This window comes from Myotis daubentonii, chromosome 5, assembly GCF_963259705.1.
Source record: "Myotis daubentonii chromosome 5, mMyoDau2.1, whole genome shotgun sequence".
NCBI lineage: Eukaryota > Metazoa > Chordata > Mammalia > Chiroptera > Vespertilionidae > Myotis > Myotis daubentonii.
This window is the reverse complement of record NC_081844.1, coordinates 77,967,186-77,983,720: the sequence shown is the minus strand read 5'-3', so window position 1 is coordinate 77,983,720 and position 16,535 is coordinate 77,967,186. Positions and strand designations below refer to the sequence as shown.

Here is a 16,535-nt window from a genome sequence, read left to right as displayed (position 1 = left end):
ATTGAACTTTTGTTTCATAGAGCCCTGTTAAGAGCTTATTTAACCATAGAATCTTGTTTTTATTTTCTAGGCTTGTTTACAAATTGCTCCTGCTGAGAGAATATCATCTGCTGATCTTTTGCATCATGAGTATTTTACTAGAGATGGATTTATTGAAAAGTAAGCATTTTGAGTGAATGTAGACTTCTAAGTGTTTTGTATTCGGAAATTTTACTAGCATGAAAGTAATTGCTACATAGGTTAATGTTACACAACAGAAAAATTCAATTTAATGAAAACTTACTGAGTTCCTATGTTGATTAGTTATATAGTAGACTTACAGGTGTCATAATAATAAAAATAATTGCAGTGCTCGCTTCGGCAGCACATATACTAAAATTGGAATGATACAGAGAAGGTTAGCATGGCCCCTGCGCAAGGATGACACGCAAAATGAAGTGTTCCATATTTTGAAAAAAATTAAAAGATAATAATTTAAATTAACATTCGTTACACAGTTACTATATCCTAGGATGTGTGCTAAGTTCTTTACAAACATTTGCAATGGACACCAGTGGCCAGAAGTAACATTAAATAAGTAATCAGTAATTTCTAATTTTTTCCCCATCTGGAGCTCTGACTCAGAATAGTCTGTTTTTTCTTGTTCTGAAACCATCTCTGATATATACATTAAAATTAAGATTAATAGCCCTGACTGGGTAGCTCAGTTGGTTAGAGCACTGTCCCGATATGCCAACGTTGTGGGTTCAATTCCCAGTCAGGGCATATACAAGAAGCAACCAATAGGACTTCCTGTCAAAATGGCAGCATAGGTAAATGTGGTACCCAAATCCTTCCACAACCAGGTCAAAAATACAACTAAATTAGAGAGCAAACATCATTCAGAACTGCCTGAAATATAGCTGAATGGAAGTTCTACAAATAGGGATTTAAAGACGAAGCCACATTGAGACTGGTAGAAGGGACGGAGACACGGAACGGGCTGATCCCACATCCACATGTGGCAAATAAAAATCAGGAGGGATATCTCAGCTGTGGAAGTCCCCACTGAGTAGTGAGGGGTCCCAGCCCCCCAACCCAGGGTTCCAGTGTCAGGAAGACAAAAATATAAAATAAAAATAAGAAGGCCAAACTAAAACCATCTCCCTTCAATATTGATATTCTGTTACATTTTGTACTGAAAATATTTTTCTTCATATATATGTGTGTGTGTGTGTGTGTGTGTGTGTGTGTGTGTGTGTGTGTGTGTGTATTGACTTCAGAGAGGAATGGAGAGGGAGAGATAGAAACATCAGTAATGAGAAAAAAATCATTGATCAGCTGCTTCCTGCATGCCCCCAACTGGGGACTGAGCCCACAACCCAGGCATGTGCCCTTGACTGGAATCGAACTTGGGACCCTTCAGTCTGCAGGCCACTGAGCCAGACCGGCTAGGGTATGAAAATATTTTTCTAGAGTAAGATTTCAGAAACTTATCAATTTATCTTTTAAATACTATTACTTTAAAGAATCATAAAAAGGACAAAGGGACATGAGTCTTCCTTAAAAAGAATAGCATACTTATCAAAATTAAAAGCAATATTTATAAAGTTTGCATCACAAAAGAAATCTAATTTCTCTAAGTCTATTTTGTAAAGGTTTTTTAAAATCTTTATTGTTGAGAGTATTACAGATATCCCCCTCTTCCCCCCCAATTGCTCCCCTCTACCCTGTTCCCACCCCACCCCAGCCTTACTGTCTGTGTCCATAGGTAAGTTCTTTGGTTAATCTCTTCTTGCTCCCCCTCCCCCTTCCCTCTGAGGTTCATCAGTCTCTTCCATGCTTCCATGCCTCTGATTCTATTTTATGCACCAGTTTATTTTTTCATTAGATTTCTTGTTTATTTATTTTGATTTTTAGATTTAAGTTGTTGATAGATATGTATTTGTTGCCATCTTATTGTTCATATTTTTGAGCCTTCTTCATCTTCCCTTCTTTTCCTCCTCCCCCTCCTCCCCCTTCTCCCCCTCCCCCTCCTCCCCCTTCTCATCGACTTCCTCCTCCTCCTCCTCCTCCCCCTCCTCCTCCCCCTCCTCCTCCTCCTCCTCCTCCTCCTCCTCCTCCCCCTTCTTCTTCTCCTCCTCCTCCTCCTCCTCCTCCCCCTTCTTCTTTCTCTTCCTCTTAAAGAATCCCCTTCAACATTTCAGGTTTGGTGGTGATGAACTCCTTCAGTTTTTTCTTGTTTGTAAAGCTCTTTATCTGACCCTCGATTCTAAATGAGAGCTTTGCTGGATAGAGTAATCTTGGTTGTAGCTCCTTACTATTCATCACTTTGACTATTTATTGCCATTCCCTCTGGCCTGCAAAATTTCTGTTCAGAAATCAGCTGACAATCTCATGGGCACTCCCTTGTAGGTAACTAACTGCTTTTAAGATTCTCTCTTTGTCTTTAACCCTTGGCATTTTAAAAAATATATTTTTATTAATTTCAGAGAGGAAGGGAGAGGGAGAGAGAGAAACATCAATGATAAGAGAATCATCCATTGGCTGCCTCCCACACACCCCAGTCTTCAGTAATTTGCTTGCTTCCATTTCTTTTCCTCCCTATGTGATATGTTTCTTTGTCTCCACATTTTGGCTGCTTGTTTTGTTTATTTTTATGTATTAAGTAGAGCTTCTGTGTCTTCTAGAATTGGTAGAGTGGCCTTGTGTAGTAGGTGTCCTGTTGGGCCCAGTGGCTTAGCCTCCCAGTCACCTGAGCTGGACACTCTAGGTGTGCCCCTATGTGGGCTATGTGCACAGTCTTGTAGTTGAGTCTTGATTGCTGTTGGCATCCCTGGGAGAAGTTGACCTCCAGGTCAATTGGCTGTGAGGATGAGCTGTAACTAAGGTGGGAGAATTGTTGTGTAGGAGACACCCCTATGGAGCAGGATTTGCTTCAGTGGGGCTTTGGTACTCACCGAGTCTGCCTCTTGAGTGTGTTGCTTGTGGATGTGTAGATTTGTAATCTGCTATGGCCTGAAGCTGCACTAGCTCTAGGGCCTCCAGGAAGGTGCAGTCAGCCACTGCCTGGGGCCACCTGGCAGGAGCTACAAAGAGATCTTCAGATGGCTGCTATTTGCTATTTGTATTGGGCTTGGAGGCCCAGGCGAGGCCCAGCTGTGATGCGAGGCAGGCTGGTGCTAGTGCTGGGTCTTAGGCCTTTTATCGATAGGTTTGGGGCAAGCTGTCACCAGCTTCAGCTTTTTTGAGAGATTTTAGCAAAGTCTGAAGCCTGAGCCAGGACAGGCCATTCATATGGAAAAGCTGCTGTAGACAGCTTGGTTGGGGCTGCAAAATGGATGGGGCAAGGTCTCAGGGAATCCCCAGGGTGGAGCAAACAGTGTGCTCCAGGCTAATGGAGACTCAGACATGGCTGCCAGTCAGCCCTGAAACAGGGGAGGTCCCAGCACAGGAAGGATGACCCCTGTAGCAAACCCATCTGGGAGAAAGCTGCCCCTGATTTCCTGCCCCGATGCTAGATAATCCAGGTCCTCCCTGTATGTGTCTGGGTCCCCCTGGTGCTGGAGCTCAGAAGAAGCAGGACCAGGTAAGTTTGTGTGCAGGCTCTTTAAGGGGAACACCTGGGATCCCAGTAACCTCCGATTCCCTCAGCCACAATCCCTGCTGGTTGTTACGGCCCATAGTTTCGGACACTTTTCTTCCCAGCTCTGGAACCCTGAGCTGGGGTCTGGTGTGGGGCTGGGATCCCTTGCTCCACATGGACAGCCTCATGATTCAAAAATGGCACATGTAGGTGTCTGACCAGCCTGTTCCCCGCCTCTGCCCCTCTTACTAGTCTCAGTGTGCTTTCTTCTTTACTTCTCTAGTTGTAGGACTTCTATTCAGCCAGCTTTCAGGTGATTCTGAATAATATTTGTTCTGTATTTTAGTTGTAATTTTGATGTGATTGTAGGAGGTGGTGAGTGGTGAGTACAGGCAGTTATCTATGCTGCCATCTTGGTTCTTGCTGTAAACGTTTTATATAGTAAACTAGAGGCCCGGTGCACAAAATTTGTGCACTCAGTGGGGGGGTCCCCTCAGCCCGACCTGTGCCCTCTTGCAGTCTGGGACCCCTCGGGGGATATCCACCTGCTGGCTTAGACCCGCTTCCCGAAGGATCGGGCCTAAACTGGCAGTCAGGCATCCCTCTGGCAACCCGGGAGCCCTCAGGGGATGTCCACTTGCCAGTGGGGAGCAGGCCTAAGCTGCAGTCGGACATCCTTAGCGTTGCTGAGGAGGCGGGAGAGGCTCCTGCCACCACCACTGTGCTGGCAGCCATCAGCCTGGCTTGTGGCTGAGCAGAGCTTCCCCTGTGGGAGCGCACTGACTATCAGGGGGCAGCTCCTGCATTGAGCATCTGCCCCCTGGTGGTCAGTGTGTGCCATAGTGACCAGTCATTCCCAGTCATTCTGCTGTTATGGTCAATTTGCATATTACCCTTTTATTATATAGGACTCCCATGGCAAAATTGAAAGATTGGTCTTTACCAGGAAGCAATTTGTATTGGGTAAATAAATATTGGGCCATTTTGGGCATGCATTCTTTTTTTTTTTTTTTTTTTTTAACAAGAATGCTTGCTCTTTTTTTAAAAAAATATTTTTATTGATTTCAGAGAAGAAGGAAGAGGGAGAGAGAGATAGAAACATTAATGATAAGAGAGAATCACTGATTGGCTGCCTCCTGCATGCCCCCCACTGGGGATTGAGCCCACAACCTAGGCATATGCCCTTAACTGGAATAGAACCTGGGACCCTTCAGTCCGCAGGCCAACGCTCTATCCACTGAGTCAAACTGGCTAGGGCTGAGCATGCATTCTTGATTACTTATTTATTCTGTGGTTAAAATGTAAATTAATTGATTAAATGGTCTATTAAAGATAAAATTATCTACATAAGTAAAAAGATTATTGGTTAATATTGCTTGTTTTATCAGATTCGTACCAGAACTAAGAGCTAAATTACTACAGGAAGCAAAAGTCAATTCATTCATAAAGTCAAAGGAGAATTCTAAAGAAAATGAACTTATGAAAGATGAAAGAAAAACAATGCATACTGATACACTTCTACGAACTTCAGTTTTGGGAAAGGTAAAAACTGTTTTTCTTTTTAGCCAGTAACATTATAGTTAGCACACTAATGATAAAAATTACAGACTCAGATTGTGGATGTATCTATTCCAGGAAATGGAAAAAGAGAAAAAGCCCAAGGAAATAAAAAACAGAGTTATTAAAGTCAAAGGAGGAAAAGTAGATACCTTAGAACCAAAAAAGACAGAGTATGAAAGTGGACATGGTCAGTCAGATGCAATTGAAAATGCTCATACTGTGTCTCAAAATGTAAAATCTGTAATCAATGAACCACCAAACCCTGCCAATCCCAGCACTAACTCTACTGGCATGAAAGACAATCCACATGCTGGAGGTAATATGATGATGCCACCCATCAACCTAACTAGCAGTAACTTGATGGCTTCCAATCTCAATTCAAATCGCTCCCACTCCAATTCAAGGTGAGTTCTAACAGAAAAGAGACAGAAGGAAATGGACCTAAGTAATATAATGTTCCTATATAATAGTATTCAAAGAATCAGATTCATAGTATCTGTATGTAAACTGAATTTGAAGACACATTGAAATTATAATCATACAATGGCCCATTACTGAGTCCTTCTTATAAATACTGTAGAAGAAATTAACTTTTCTTGGCTATCCAGAAGTTTAATTTTTCACTAATGCTTTTTGGAAAAGCCTCAATTTTCCAACAAACAAACAAACAAAAACTAAACACACACACACACAAAAACACAAAACCTTAGAAACATTTCTTCTCATTTGGAGAGGAAAAAAAGGTGCTATGACCTAAGTCCTGGTATTGACCTGCCTTGGTATAACAAAGTAAGCTTTATTTCTGTATCAAAGAGAATTCTCTAAATGGAGAGGGGATGGTTGAGAATAACCTTTTATAGTCAAATAGTCTTTCAAGGTCAAATATTTTGGGAGTAAGCCAACATATTGGGTTAGTTTTAGCTACTAATACAGATTGAGAGAATGGTGCATCAGTCTGTTCATCAAGGGCAGTGTGATGGACGGCAGGGTCTGTCTAGTAAGTCACCAGTTCTAAATTTGGGGAAACTACAATATATCTAGATGAGGAAGGAGACTAGGTTCAATATCCCAAGCTGACCCTGCCAGGCTGATTTGGGCTACATGCTGGGAAACTTAGTGCCCTGCAGAGGTGGGCAAGTGGACCTGTCCATGTGGACATGCCTGTGCCAGTCGAAAGGTTCAGCAGGTTACAGACAGCAAGAGCTCAGTTCTTGAGATGACCCAAAAACTATTGCTGCAATAACCATGGTTGTAAACCAGCTTTGGACAGCAAGTTCAGAAATTCAGAAACCCAGAAATTCAAAGACCCAGGTTCAGATCAGATAGAAGGGACCAAGTGGGCCAATTGGAATAACCCTAAAATATGGTTGTTACCACTGATGTTAGCCATAACTGAGTTGTTCCCCTCTCTGTTTTCACCTCTCTACTTAGAGCAGTGAGCACTTAAAGACTGACAATTGCATTTTGGCACTCAGTGTTCTAACTAGACTTCCATGGTATAACTTAACTCAAAACAGAAGCACTTCTGGGGAGTTCTAATAACTATTTACTTGTTTTTAAATAATAGGTTAACTGAAAGAGCAAAAAAGAGACATACTTCCTCACAATCTATTGGACACGCCATGACTAATAACAGGCAAGAGGATACAGGTCCCACTCAAGTAAGGCAAGAAGCTAGTCATTAAATTATGGCCTCTTTCAACATTATCCCTCTAACTGGTCCCCTTGCCCTTTTCTCCATCTCTGGGGCACCAATATTTATTAAAATGTACTTTTAGTTTCATTTTTCCCCTCCTGAGATGAAAATAGGCCATCATGTCCTTAGTGCCTTCACAATTTTAGTTAATCTTTTAACTTGATTTGTGTATTCAATGTGTTACTTGCGGGGAGGGGGTGTTAAATGTTTCACCTTTAAAAGTCACAAGACTTGTTCTAACCAGTTTGGCTCAGTGGATAGAGCATCAGCCTGCGGACTGAAGGGTCCCAGGTTCAATTCTGGTCAAGGGCATGTACCTTGGTTGTGGGCACATCCCTAGTAGGAGGTGTGCAGGAGACAGCTGATCGATGTTTCTCTCTCATCAATGTTTCTAACTCTCTATCCCTCTCCCTTCCTCTCTGTAAAAAATCAATAAAATATATATTTTTAAAAAGTCCCAAGACTTTTTTAAAAATTTATTTTTATTGTTGAAACTGTTACAGATGTCTCCCTTCCCCCCAATGAACCACTGTACCCCACTCCCCCTCTTCACTGGCCTTCATTGTACTATTGTCTGTACAGCTTTGTTTTTTTGTTTTTGCACCTCAAAAATGTTAATACCTTACTTTATAGATTAAAGCAATTGCCAAAAAGATACATTTTAGTTTTCACTAGAAAAAAATAATCAGTGTAGTTCATTCCCTCATTTTTTTAACATAGAAAAGTACTTATTTAAAAATTGAACCATAGTGTTATTTACAATAAGAAATTGAAAACAAATTCATCCAAGAGCAAGCTGGTTAAATACATTAGAGTATATCTACACAATGGGATACTATATATTACATTGTGGAAGATTGTTCATTAACCTAGGAAAGTTTTTCTTTTCCTTTTTATTAAAAATTTTTTAAAGGGTAGTCTTACATTTTGTAATATTTTTATTTATTTATTGTGAGAAAGAGAGGAAGGGGGAGAGAGAGAGCAAAGAACATTAATTTGTTGTTCCACTTATTTGTGCATTCATTGGTTGATTCTTGTATGTGCCCTGACCAGGGACCAAACCTGCAATCTTGGTATATTGGGATGACACTCTAACCAAAGAGCTACCCAGCCATGGCCTTTTATTTTTAAACTTCAGTTGACCTACAATATTATATTAGCTTCAGGTGTATAACCTTGTGATTAGACATTTATCTAATACAAAGTGATCACCCCAATACATCCAGCATCCATCTGACACCATACATAGTACAATATTGTTGACTATATTCCCTATGCTGCACTCTACATCCCCATGACCATTCTGCAACCACCAATTTGCATTTCTGAATCCCTTCATCTCTTTCACCCATTGCTCCAACCCCCTCTCCCATCTGACAACCGTCAAAGTGCTCCCTGCATCTATGAGTCTGCCTCTGTTCTGTTTGTTTGTCTATTTTGTTTTCTAGATTCCACATATAAGTGAAATCATCTGGCATTGTCTTTCTGACTGACTTATTTCACCTAGCACAAAACATTCTAGGTTCATCCATATTGCCACAGATACCAAGATTTCATTTTTTATGGCCAAATCATATTCCATTGTATATATGCACCACTTCTGTTTGTTTGTTTGTTATCTGTTAATCCTCACCCGAAGACATTCTCTCCATTGCCTTTTAGAGAGAGTATAACTGGGATGGAGAGGAGGGGAGAGAAAGAGAGAAATATAGAAATAGGAAGAGAGAGAGAGAAGGGTGTGAGAGAGACACATTGAATGGTTGCCTCCTGCATGCATCCGACCAGGGCTGGGGTCGAGTCTGAAACCCAGGTGTGTGACCTTGACCAAGAATCCAACCCATGACCCCTCGGTGCACAGGCTTGTACTCTAACCACTAAACAACACCAGCCAGTATGCACCATTTCTTTTTTATCCACTAATCTATTGATGGACACTTAGATTGCTTCCATATCTTGGCTATTGTAAATAATGCTGCAATAAACATATGAATGCTGCCTGGCATGTGTGGCTCAGTGGTTGAGTTTTGACCTATAAACCAGGAGGTCATGATTCAATTCAGGGTCAGGGCACATGCCCAAGTTGTGGGCTGGATCCCAAGTGTGGGGTGTGCAGGAGGCAGTCAATCAATCATTCTTTCTTGTCATTGATGTTTCTCTCTCTCTCTCTTCCTTCCTCTATAAAATCAATAAAAAATATATTTAAAATATATACATATATATGTATATATTTGAAAGTGTAATAAAAAAACAACATGAATGTATATGTCTTCGATTTAATGTTTTGGGTTGCTTTGGATAAATACCCAGAGGTGGAGTTGCTGGGTCTTTGTCTCTTGTTTTGGCTTTTTTTTAAAGTCTTTTTTGTCTGGTATAAGTATTTTACCCCAGCTTTTTTTGTTTTATTTTCATTTTCACGAAGACCCTTGAATATTTCATATAATACTGAATTGGTGGTGATGAACTCCTTTAATTTTTCTTGTCTGGGAAGCTCTTTATCTGTCCTTTGATTATAAATGATAGCTTTGCTAGGAAGAGTAATCCTGATTTTAGGTCATTGCTTTTCATCACTTTGAATATTTTGTGCCAATCACTTCTGGCCTGCAAAGTTTCTGCTGAGAATTTAGTTGACAATCCTATGGGACCTCCCTTGTAGATTACTAACTGCTTTTCTCTTGCTGCTTTTAAGATTCTTTCTTTGTCTTTAACCTTTGACATTTTAGTTATGATGTATCTTGGTGTGGGCCTCTTTGGGTTCATCTTGTATGGGACTCTGTGCTTCCTGGACTTGTATGTCTGTTTTCTTTGCCAGGTTAGGGAAGTTTTCCATCATCACGATGCAAATATTGGTGTGCTTGAAGTTGTCCCAAAGGCTTTTTACACTATCCTAATTTCATTGGATTCTTTTTTCTTTTTGCTATTCTATTTGGTTGTTGTCTGCTCCCTTACATTCTAAGTAATTGATTTGATTCTCTGCTTTATCTACTCTACTGTTGATTCCCTGTCATTTATTCATTTCAGTTAGTGTATCCTTAATTTCTGATCACTCTTTTTTATGGTTTTCATATTATCTTTTATGCTGTTGAAATTCTCACTAAGTTTCTTGAGTATCTTTATAACCATTGTTTTGAACTCAGTATCTGGTAGTTTGCTTGCCTTCATTTTATTTAGTTCTTTTTCTGGAGATTTCTCCTGTTCTTTCATTTGGGACCTGTTTCTTTGTCTCCTTATTTTGGCTGCTTCCCTGTGTTTGATTCTATGTATTAGGTAGAGCTGCCATGTCTCCTGGACTTGGTAGAGTGTCCTTGTTTGTTAGGTGTACTGTAGGGCCCATTGGTGAAGCCTCCCCAGTCACCCAAGCTTTGCGCCCCTGTGTGGGCTGTGTGCAATGTCCTGTTGTAGTTGAGCCTTGATTGCTGTTGGCACATCACTGGGAGAAATTGACTCCCCAAGCCAATCAGCTTCTAGGACCAGCTGAAACTAAGGGAAAAGGACTTGCCTCAGTGGGGTTTGATGCCCACTGAACCTACCCCTTGAGGGTGTCACTAATGGAGGTGGTTGGGTTGTAATCTGCTGTGATCTGAAGCTGTCCACTGCGTCAGCCACCACCTGTGCCCTGCCTGCGGCCACCCAGCATGAGCTATAAAGCAATCTGCCAATGGCTGTTATTTATGCTGAGCTTAGAGGTGCCCAGGAGAAGCCAAGCTGTGGTCCGAGGCTGGCTGCTACTAGTGCCAGGTGTGGGGCCACTTAGCAAAGATATGGGGTACACAGAGGCCAGATGCTACTTGTTTGTGAGATTTTAGGAAAGTCTGAAGCATGAGGCAAGAGAGGCTGTTTATATGGAAAAACCACTGGACTTGTATGCCTACAAACTGGGTGGAGTGGGATTTCAGGGAATCATCGGGGCTGGGGAAACATGTTAGCTAGATTGATGGAGACTCAGATATGGAGTCGGCCACCAGCTCTGGGGGGAATGGGCAGAGGAACAATGGCCTCTGCCAGCACTTGAGTCTGGGAGAAAGCTGCTCCTTCAGCCCTCACCTTGAAGCCAGACAGTTCAGTTAACCTAGGAAAGTTTTTATCATATGTTGTCAAATGAGCAACATCAGAAAACATAAACGGTTTTCCAGAATGCCGAGTTCACAAATAATTTATTTTCCTTTTGGGTTTTCCCAGTGTCCAGAGCACATTATTTTTAAATTGAAAAATAATTTTTAAAAATAACAATATGTTTTTATTTATTTTAGAGAGAGAAGAAGGAAGAGGGAGAAAAAGAGAAACATTGATCGGTTGCCTCCTATATGCACCCTTACTGGGGATTGAACCCACTGCATGGGCATGTGCCCTTACTGGGAATTGAACCTGCTATCTTTTGGTGCATGGGATGATGCTGAACCAACTGAGCCACACTGGTGAGGGCTAGAGAAGTAAATTTTTAATAAAATGAATTGAAGCAATTTGTCCAAAGTCAGAGTATAATGAATAGGATTAAAAATTAAAAGTTAAGATTGTGATTCTCATGATCAAGACTATTATTCCCAGAATATTCAATATGCTAAAAATAATGTTGCTTTATGAAACTTTTATTGAACTTTAATCTGTTTATATATTTATTGTTATTCTCTCTTAGAAGGCATCGCTATGCATACCTTATACCAGCGGTCGGCAAACTGCGGCTCGCGAGCCACATGTGGCTCTTTGGCCCCTTGAGTGTGGCTCTTCCACAAAATACCACGTGCGGGCGCACACATACAGTGCGATTGAAACTTCGTGGCCCATGCACAGAAGTCGGTATTTTGTGAAAGAGCCACACTCAAGGGGCCAAAGAGCCGCATGTGGCTCGCGAGCCGCAGTTTGCCGACCACTGCCTTTATACCATCTGAATGGCTAACAATTCTAGGCTTGTCATTGAATAGTTACACATTTTTCTTCAAATTAACTCTTGCTTATTTGTTTGTTTAGAACCAAATGGAAAAAGGTGTATTCAGTGAGCGGACAAGTCACAGTGACCATATGGCAAGTGGAAATAAAAGGAAGCTGAATTTCTCCAGACCTGACAGGAGAGAATTCCATTTCCCAAAACTGCCTTTCATAATACAATCAAGTGAGACGAAAAGAACGGAAGGTACATAATTGTTGCACAGCATTACAAGTCTCCCAATGTTATCTTTCACAAAACCTTTTTTCTAACATAACTTGCACGTTATAGCGTGATTTAGGTAGAAAATAGTAAATTACTGTGAAAAATATTTTCAGCAGATGAGGATGCCCTCCCTCCCACCCCTCATCATCAAATAAGGGGTGAGACTTAAATGAGAAAATTTTAAAGAAAGGTTAAGAAAACTTTAGAAGTTAAATATTTTATTAGCTTAGTATTGTTGAAATGTTAAGAACAGTATTTAAAGAAGGTGGTTTTGGTTCAGTATATGATCTGGAACAAATCAATTTGCTATGTTTACCCATGATTATTTGCCCATATAATGGCAGGAATTATATATGAGCTTCAGGAATCCACGGAATTAGTAGATTAAGATTTTTAACAGGTATTGATTTCTTAAAATGAAACTCATTTTTTGGCAGAGTAAATGTTATGTTCTTTGAAGAACAGTGACACCTTGTGAAAACTTAATATAATAGCAAGAATATAGTACTTGTACAGTTCAAGAGGAATTATCCGATCCATTTGACAGTTATACTCAGAATTTAAAAAATACATGTATTCTTTTAATGATATATTACTTGTAAAGTTATAAAACAAATAATTTATGACTGGTGCATTTTACCATTACAACTCATAATTTGTTCAGTTCCTTTTCAATAAAGTGAGGAACTGGCTTAAGTGGGCATCAGAATTTCCATTTGAAACTCTTAAAAAGGAAAGTAAAATTTTCATGAAGAATAATAAGTTGTCATTGTTGTATATATTTTTGCAAAAGTTAAACAGATAAAAGTGCCAAAGAAGGAATCAAAGAAAACAGAGTCATCTAAAATACCAACTTTACTTAATATGGACCAAAATCAAGAAAAACAAGAGGTAAAACATTTTTTGTTTATAGATTTAACTAAAGAATGCTGTTTAGAATCCTTGACTTGGTGTGTAAATTTAGTTATTATCATTGGAAAGTTATGTAAAAATTAAAAATTCTGTAATCTTTGAAGTTGAGAAACCGAGTATATATTTCCAGAATAACTACTTACTAAAGGTTTTATAACTTTTTTGCGGGGGAGGGTAATGAATACCAGCCTTTATTTGAATGTTGAAGTGATTAGAATATTGTATTCAGGGAAAGGAGTATGTGTTATGTGTATTACCAAGCATTGGACAAGTAACCTATGCCAGAGGAAATGAATAATGGTATAAACTTATGGTATACTGGCCACAAGAACAGATTTGTCTTGAGCCTCTTCCTGGTTTGTTTTTTCCCCTCCAATTTGTTCTCGAATACCTTCTGTCTACCTGCTGTCCTATTTTCACAAGTATTTGCTCTTAGCTAGCTATCAGATAATCTTGTTGAAATGTCCCAGCCCCAACCCACCAGAGAGAGTCTTGAATTTTACTTGGGAATCTGAAGCCCTAAACATCCAAATGAATACTCTCTAAACGTATTCTTTTGAAAGAAGGGGATTGTGCAGAGCACCCACTGAATTAAATAGCATAGTTAGCCTTCTTTTTTCGGGAGGCCAGCAACTTTGTTATCCCAGTTTCTTATTTTTTTTTTTTTTAAACTGATTACATTTAAAAAATAATAGTTCACTGATTTTTAGAAAGAGGAAGGGAGAGGAAAAGAAAGAAACATTGTTATGAGAGGGTTGCCTCCTGCATGCCCTCTGCTGGGGATCAAGCCCCCAACCCGGACTCGTGCTCTGACTGGGAATGGAACCAGCAACCTTTCAGTGCACAGGACAGCACCCAACCAACTGAGCCACACAGCCCAGAGCTTGATTACATTTTTATTCATGATAAAATTAGCACATCCCTATCAAGGAAATTTGAGTAAATTAGAAAAATGAAAAAACTCTGATCTGAAACTACTTAAGAAGGTATTTTAACTAAGTCTGTTCAATCTCTACAACATTCAAGTAAAACAGTTATCAACATTGTTAGATATACTTTTTGTGACATTTATACTTTATTCTTGGCCTAGAACATGTTAAGAGCTCTCCAGTTTATTTTGCAGAAAGGAGAAATTTTCTAGCTAGAACATGAAAGCCACTAGTGGTCATCTTTTAGTTAATTATAAAAAGTATTAAGGTTGCTTTAAACTTTGGTGACTTGATGTTGAACAGCACACCATTTACACATATTTTGAATGATTGGTGAGTTAGGGCTCCTGAGTTTGGGCATGTTAGTAATGTGCTATTATGTATTTATCCCTCTGTCCTCAGAGAGCCCCTCTGGAACTACAATTACATGCCAATGCAAAAAGAAAAGAACTCTTAAGATAGTTCTGTAATATTACAATACAAAAGTAAATAGCAAGGGAAAATTCCTTCTTGCTCATATGGTGTAGAACTTCTAAAAAGATGGCATTTTTAAGAATGACCTTGAAACGGTTGTAGTTATTAGAAAAAATTAAAAAAGAGAAATAACCAGAAGTTATCAATGGTGATTGTATTTTATTTGTATTGCCCATTCAAATGCAGTTTTGACAAGTGACTGAAATTGCATCTAAGGCTATTCTAGACACTTTTAATAAATTAATGTCAGAATTAAGAATATTTCCTAAATTTTGAGTTGGTAGTTTGTTAGTTTAGAGCAAAAAAGAATATCACATGTTTTTAAAAATATAAGAGGTACTAGCAACTTATTTGTTTTATTCTTTGCTCTGTCATTGACTTGTTTTTGAATTACCTAATCAGATCCAGGCACTTCCCAGTTGTACATTAAACTCTTTTAAGCATCTTAAATGTATGCTGAAATAGTACATGCATGCATTGAATAGACTCTGTGATCTAGAGAGAAACCCGAAATTACTGCTAAAGAGTGTATTAGGAAGAGAGATAAGAGCCCATACAAAAATTACCTTCAGTTCTGTTTCTTGATGATAATGAGGATACTTTGCTAGATAGTCTCCCTGAACCTTATGAAACAGCCTCCAGGTGCAAAGTACAAGTACTTGTCTGTGGCTATATTTCCTTAGCCAAAGACTCACCATTTCCTCAATTAAGGTCCTTGTTTCTATTTACTTTTTAGAATGCAGGAAATGCACAAACTGAAAGGAAGAAGAACCTCCCAGATGCAGAATAGAAAAGGCAGCAGCTGAAAATTCAGGGAATCCCAGAATCACTGTATGGTTTTTTAAAAATCCTTTTTTTAATATTACATGCAAAAAATGCTACTAGATAATTCTACAAATATATAATAAATTTTGTGTAGATATATATATATTTACCTAAATTTGTTTTTAAATGTATTAATCTTTAAATTATTTGTTTTCTTAATTTGAACATTAAATTATATATATATATAAACTGCCTGACTGGTACATCCTAATAAAACTACAGCTTATGTTAAATCATATAATTTTAATTAATTTATTTATTTTTATTTTTTAACGTTTTTATTTATTTTAGAGAGAGAGGAAGGGAAAGGGAGAGAGAAATAGAAACATTGATGAGAGAGAAACATCGATTGGCTGCCTCTTGCACCTCCCTATTGGGGATCAAACCCAAAACCTGAAACCAGATCATGTGCCCTGACTGGGAATCGAACCAGTGACCTCTTGGTGCATGGGATGATGCTCAATCCACTGAGCAACACCAGCCGGGCAAGTCATATAATTTTAATGATATATTCATTATCTCAGTCATGTTTGATTAGTGGTCATTCTTAGCTTAGGCTTAAAACTTTGTAATTACAGAAGGAAAAAATTTTTAATGTAAAATAAAATAAGATCCCAATGTCTGGGAGCACCAAATATTTCTGAGCAAACAAATATATTTGATAAGAATGAAACATGGGTTTGCTTCTACGCTGAACATTCTGGAACAGCATTTAAACACATCATGAAGGTTGTGTTTAATAAGGATGGAAATTGAGCAAAGCATTGAAGCAAATCTTCTGGTTTGACCAGCATGTTTATCATTTAGTAGTTTAATAGAATATGTTGTTACATAAAATCTAACAATAATAGGTAAAGTTTTGGCAATATATATTTACATTCTTATCTCTGGTTCTTACTGGTTTGGTTTCTAATTTTAGGGTGGAGATGGCCATTGTTCGGAGAAAAATTTCAAGAGGAGCAGATTTTTTTGGGTAGCGTCTTTTAAATCTTAAAATACAAATTGGCAAGTCTTCCCTTTTTATTTTATATACAGTAGAAATGTAACGAGCTGTAAGTAGGCCATTCATCTGCATTAGCATCATTCCACTTCATTTTGTTAGCAAACCATTCACTGTTTTCATCTTTCTTCTAAGAATTCTGTTGATGTGATGCTCTGATTTGAAATTAAAGTCATCTGTCTTTCTGCCTCTTTACTTGCCATGATTACTGAGTAGGTAACACATCCTGTCATAGGACACAATGTATTTTGACTGATCTCTGCCCTCTGCTAGTCACATAACTTTAAATGTCAATTATTCCCTAGGATGCTCAGGCTTTCTGAAGTGAGTCCTTCATGAAATGTCTGACCCATTGTTCTAAAAGCTGTTCATTAACATTAAATGATTAAACATATGTTCTGTTAGTCAGCTGTGAAAGTATTTACAATATT

General features: G+C 38.9%; 1 protein-coding gene and 1 non-coding gene across 2 annotated transcripts in view; both read left to right on the top strand.

The window, feature by feature from the left end:
• Nucleotides 1–16,287, top strand: part of CDKL3 (cyclin dependent kinase like 3) — a 39,875-nt gene extending 23,588 nt beyond the window's left edge. The window contains exons 6-13 of the mRNA XM_059698394.1: nt 71–159; nt 4,954–5,107; nt 5,201–5,529; nt 6,693–6,786; nt 11,784–11,946; nt 12,758–12,855; nt 15,016–15,110; nt 16,024–16,287. Of these exons, the coding sequence (XP_059554377.1) occupies nt 71–159; nt 4,954–5,107; nt 5,201–5,529; nt 6,693–6,786; nt 11,784–11,946; nt 12,758–12,855; nt 15,016–15,069 (981 nt within the window). The 3' untranslated portion in view covers nt 15,070–15,110; nt 16,024–16,287. The remainder of the gene's footprint in view (nt 1–70; nt 160–4,953; nt 5,108–5,200; nt 5,530–6,692; nt 6,787–11,783; nt 11,947–12,757; nt 12,856–15,015; nt 15,111–16,023) is intronic.
• Nucleotides 349–452, top strand: LOC132236207 (U6 spliceosomal RNA). The gene has a single exon (XR_009453174.1). It is a non-coding gene; the product is annotated as a U6 spliceosomal RNA (small nuclear RNA).
• Nucleotides 16,288–16,535: the final 248 nt, after the last annotated feature.